General features: G+C 48.2%; 1 protein-coding gene across 1 annotated transcript; it reads left to right on the top strand.

Annotated features, from left to right (window-relative positions):
• The first annotated feature begins 559 nt into the window (after nt 1-559).
• On the top strand, nt 560-2414 carry LOC102928996 (PAT complex subunit CCDC47). The gene has a single exon (XM_015994498.3). It carries the CDS (start codon nt 1220-1222, stop codon nt 2018-2020), a length of 801 nt encoding a protein of 266 aa, XP_015849984.2. The 5' UTR covers nt 560-1219; the 3' UTR covers nt 2021-2414.
• The last annotated feature ends 1340 nt before the right edge of the window (nt 2415-3754 follow it).

The following is a 3754-nucleotide window of genomic DNA, read 5'->3' as shown; positions in this document are numbered from 1 at the left end:
CACCTCCCGGCAGTGGGATCACAGTGGTGTCTGTATTGCCATGTTGTCCAAGGAGATGCTTAGCGTCTGGTGCTGGGGATTGAACTTAGGGCCTTGCGCATGGTAGGGTGGGCTCCCTCGCGCTGAGCCAGTCCGGCCCTAGATGTTTCTCTTGTTCCTGTGCCCTGGCATCTATTAGAACCCCGGTGTTGGTGGGGACTAAGTGGGGCTTGGGAGAGACCGGGGCCGTTATTGCCTTGCCTGGTGGTCACAGGAAGTTGGAAGTGGACTCACAGGCTGTTCTCCTGGAAAGCCCAGAACCCCAGAGAAAGCCCAGAACCACGGGGACCTGGCAAAGAGATCCCGGGAGAAAGAGCTTGGAGAGCATTGGCAGCATTCATTTATCTAGGCTCCTCATTCTGGCCCAATCATTCCTGAAGGAGGCCTCATGACGCATCTCAGAGAAGCAAGGAGGGGCCTCTCAATCACTCGGCAAACTTGGGAAGGAAAAACAGATATTAAAGAGCGAATGCTTGGCCTAGCAGATGACAAAGAACCAGTCTGTATCCTTGACGGCCGCCATCTTGGTGCCTGCTGTGCACTGGTAGCGATGGCAGAGACCATTCTCTCAGCTCTCTGCATAAAGTCTCAGAGAAACGTGAATGGATAGCAACGTGGAATGGTGGAAATCGGTAATTTTGCACAGGAAACTTTGGGAGTTTTGTTTGCTGTAGTCTTCCTGAAGTTGGTGTAAAATTGAAATAAAATAATGATTTTGGTGATTTGGAATGTGTGGAAACTGCCATTGAACTCTCCTCAGTCAGAAGTAATTGGAATTAATGAAGCTCACACAGAAAATCCAGGCCTTATATACAGATCTTGTTGTGAAGATGGTTGGCTGAGAGATGACACTGAATATGTCTTCAAGACTAGATGAATTAATATGTGAAGAAGCAGATGGTAATTTATACGTAAATCTGTTGAGGCGGCATGAGCCCTTTAGAATAATACTGAAGTAAAAGCCACAGTGCCGTCCTTTAATCCCTCTCAGAGGAGATTCTCTGAGATAGCAAAGCGTTGCTGTCCTAAAGGGATCCGAAGGTCCAGGGAATCAGATTCAGTGCTTTTACTCCTAGGGGATGATGGGACTAACAAAGAAGCCACAAGCACAGGAAAGTTGAATCAGGAGAATGAACACATCTATAACCTGTGGTGTTCTGGTCGAGTGTGCTGTGAAGGCATGCTCATCCAGCTGAGGTTCCTTAAAAGACAAGACTTACTTAATGTCCTGGCCCGGATGATGAGGCCAGTGAGTGATCAAGTGCAAATAAAAGTAACTATGAATGATGAGGACATGGATACATTTGTGTTTGCTGTTGGCACTCGCAAAGCTCTGGTGCGACTGCAGAAAGAGATGCAGGATCTGAGTGAGTTTTGTAGTGATAAACCTAAGTCTGGAGCAAAATATGGACTGCCAGACTCGTTGGCCATTCTGTCAGAAATGGGAGAAGTCACAGAAGGAATGATGGATACAAAGATGGTTCACTTTCTTACACACTATGCTGACAAGATTGAATCTGTCCATTTTTCAGACCAGTTCTCTGGTCCAAAGATTATGCAAGAGGAGGGCCAGCCCTTAAAGCTGCCTGACACCAAGAGGACACTACTGTTTACATTTAATGTGCCTGGCTCGGGTAACACGTACCCAAAGGACATGGAGGCTTTGCTCCCCCTGATGAACATGGTGATTTACTCTATTGACAAAGCCAAAAAGTTCCGACTCAACCGAGAGGGTAAACAGAAAGCAGATAAGAACCGCGCACGCGTGGAAGAGAACTTCCTGAAGTTGACACACGTGCAGAGGCAGGAGGCTGCACAGTCTCGGCGCGAGGAGAAGAAGAGAGCCGAGAAGGAGCGGATCATGAATGAGGAAGACCCCGAGAAGCAGCGCAGGCTGGAGGAAGCTGCTTTGAGGAGAGAACAAAAGAAGCTGGAGAAGAAGCAAATGAAAATGAAACAAATCAAAGTGAAAGCCATGTAAAGTCACCTCGAGGGCTCCGCCCATCCACCTGTAAGCTCTGCGCCCACCGGAAACGGGAAAAGCACGAGTCCGTTTCCCCCTAAAGTTCACATATTCCTGTGACTGAGAAGTCCTTAGTCTACCCTCCCCTCTTGGTTTAGAGTTCTACAGAGGCTGTAGATACATTGAAAGGGCTCTTTCACTTATTTCCTCCCTCATAATCAAATTAGTTTGATTATTTTATGAAAGAATGGTATATAAAGTACGTGTAGTTTAAAATATTTTTAAATTATAACGTGAATCATCAGTGCTTTGGTGTTTGAAGAACAATCATGAAATTTCTAGATGGGTTGTTGCTTTTTGTTTAAACTGGGCAATTGGAGTAACTGTGGAGACTGACTCTAAACCAAGACCCCCAGAGAATTGCACAATAAACATTGCTTGTTGTTTTCCTGTGTCACATTAAACTTGTGAAAGAAGTGGAATTTAAAAAAAAAAAAAAAAAAAAAAAAAAAAAGAGCGAATGCACACAGCAGAAGTCAACAATACCGACGGGGGGTGCTGGTGTTTGGGAGGCGGCGGTTGCACCCGACAGGCAGACATGCAGTTTTGACATGTCTTGCCAGGAAAGACTCACCCGTTCTACTTTCTGCTCCCAAACCAAATCACAAGGAAGCTCAGAATCACAAATAAATCAGTCAGGCCCCTGGCACAGAAATGGAGGCTTGGCATGAGCTGAGGAGGAAATGGGAATTCAGGGCACCCTGGCAGGTTGGGTATGTGTGTGTGGGGGGGGGGCGGGGGACCCACAAGGCTGGGGAAGCTCTGTGGTGAACTGTCCGTGGTGCTGAACTCACTCTAGGGGATGAGATGGTGGTGGTGGTGGTGATGGTGGTGGTGGTGGTGGTGGTGTGTGTGTGTGTGTGTGTGTGTGTGTGTGTGTGTGTGGTGTGTGTATGTGTGTGTGTGTGTGTGTGTGTGTGTGTGGTGTGGTGGTGGTGTGTGTGTGTGGTGGTGGTGGTGGTGGTGGTGGTGGTGGTGTGTGTGTGGTGGTGGTGGTGGTGTGTGTGTGTGGTGGTGGTGGTGGTGGTGGTGGTGTGTGTGTGTGTGTGTGTGTGTGTGGTGGTGTGTGTGTGTGTGGTGGTGGTGGTGGTGGTGGTGTGTGAGTGTGTGTGTGTGTGTGTGGTGGTGGTGTGTGTGTGTGTGTGTGTGTGTGTGGTGTGTGTGTGTGTGTGTGGTGTGGTGGTGGTGGTGGTGGTGGTGGTGGTGTGTGCGTGTGCGTGTGCGTGTGCGTGTGCGTGTGTGTGTGTGTGTGTGTGTGTTTTCATATCCAGAAGTTACAGCCATGTGAGCCTACGAGGGTCTTCCTAGAACGTGAGCTAAAGAACCAATTGGCACAGCTGTTGGGAGTGGTGGGGACTGTGTTTAGCTGGGGTGTACTCATAGTTTACCGAGAGAGTAGAATTTGGGCATGGAGACACATGTCCGTCATTCTAGCACTTGCAAGTCTGAGACAGAAAGATCACGAGTTTGAGGCCAGCCTGGGATACACAGAGAGAAAACAAAACTAAAATTAAAAATTAAAAAAAGAGGGCAAAACTCCACCACTCCCGCTGCCAGAGGCCACGTGGGAACATGAGATTGGCACCGGTGCTCAGAATGTGTGAGCGGAGCTACGAACTGCTTTCCAGGGATCGCTCGGACTTAGACGCCGGCATCTCATGTTAAAAGGATTTTTAAGTCGACAAAAATCAA

Source organism: Peromyscus maniculatus, chromosome 23 (genome assembly GCF_049852395.1).
Source record: "Peromyscus maniculatus bairdii isolate BWxNUB_F1_BW_parent chromosome 23, HU_Pman_BW_mat_3.1, whole genome shotgun sequence".
Taxonomy (NCBI): Eukaryota; Metazoa; Chordata; class Mammalia; order Rodentia; family Cricetidae; genus Peromyscus; species Peromyscus maniculatus.
The sequence above is the reverse complement of the archived record's forward strand: the minus strand, read 5'-3'. Positions and strand labels throughout refer to the sequence as shown.

Excerpts from the sequence above, each read along its gene's own strand:
- LOC102928996 (XM_015994498.3), top strand. The coding sequence starts at position 1,220 with ATGCTCATCCAGCTGAGGTTCCTTAAAAGACAAGACTTACTTAATGTC.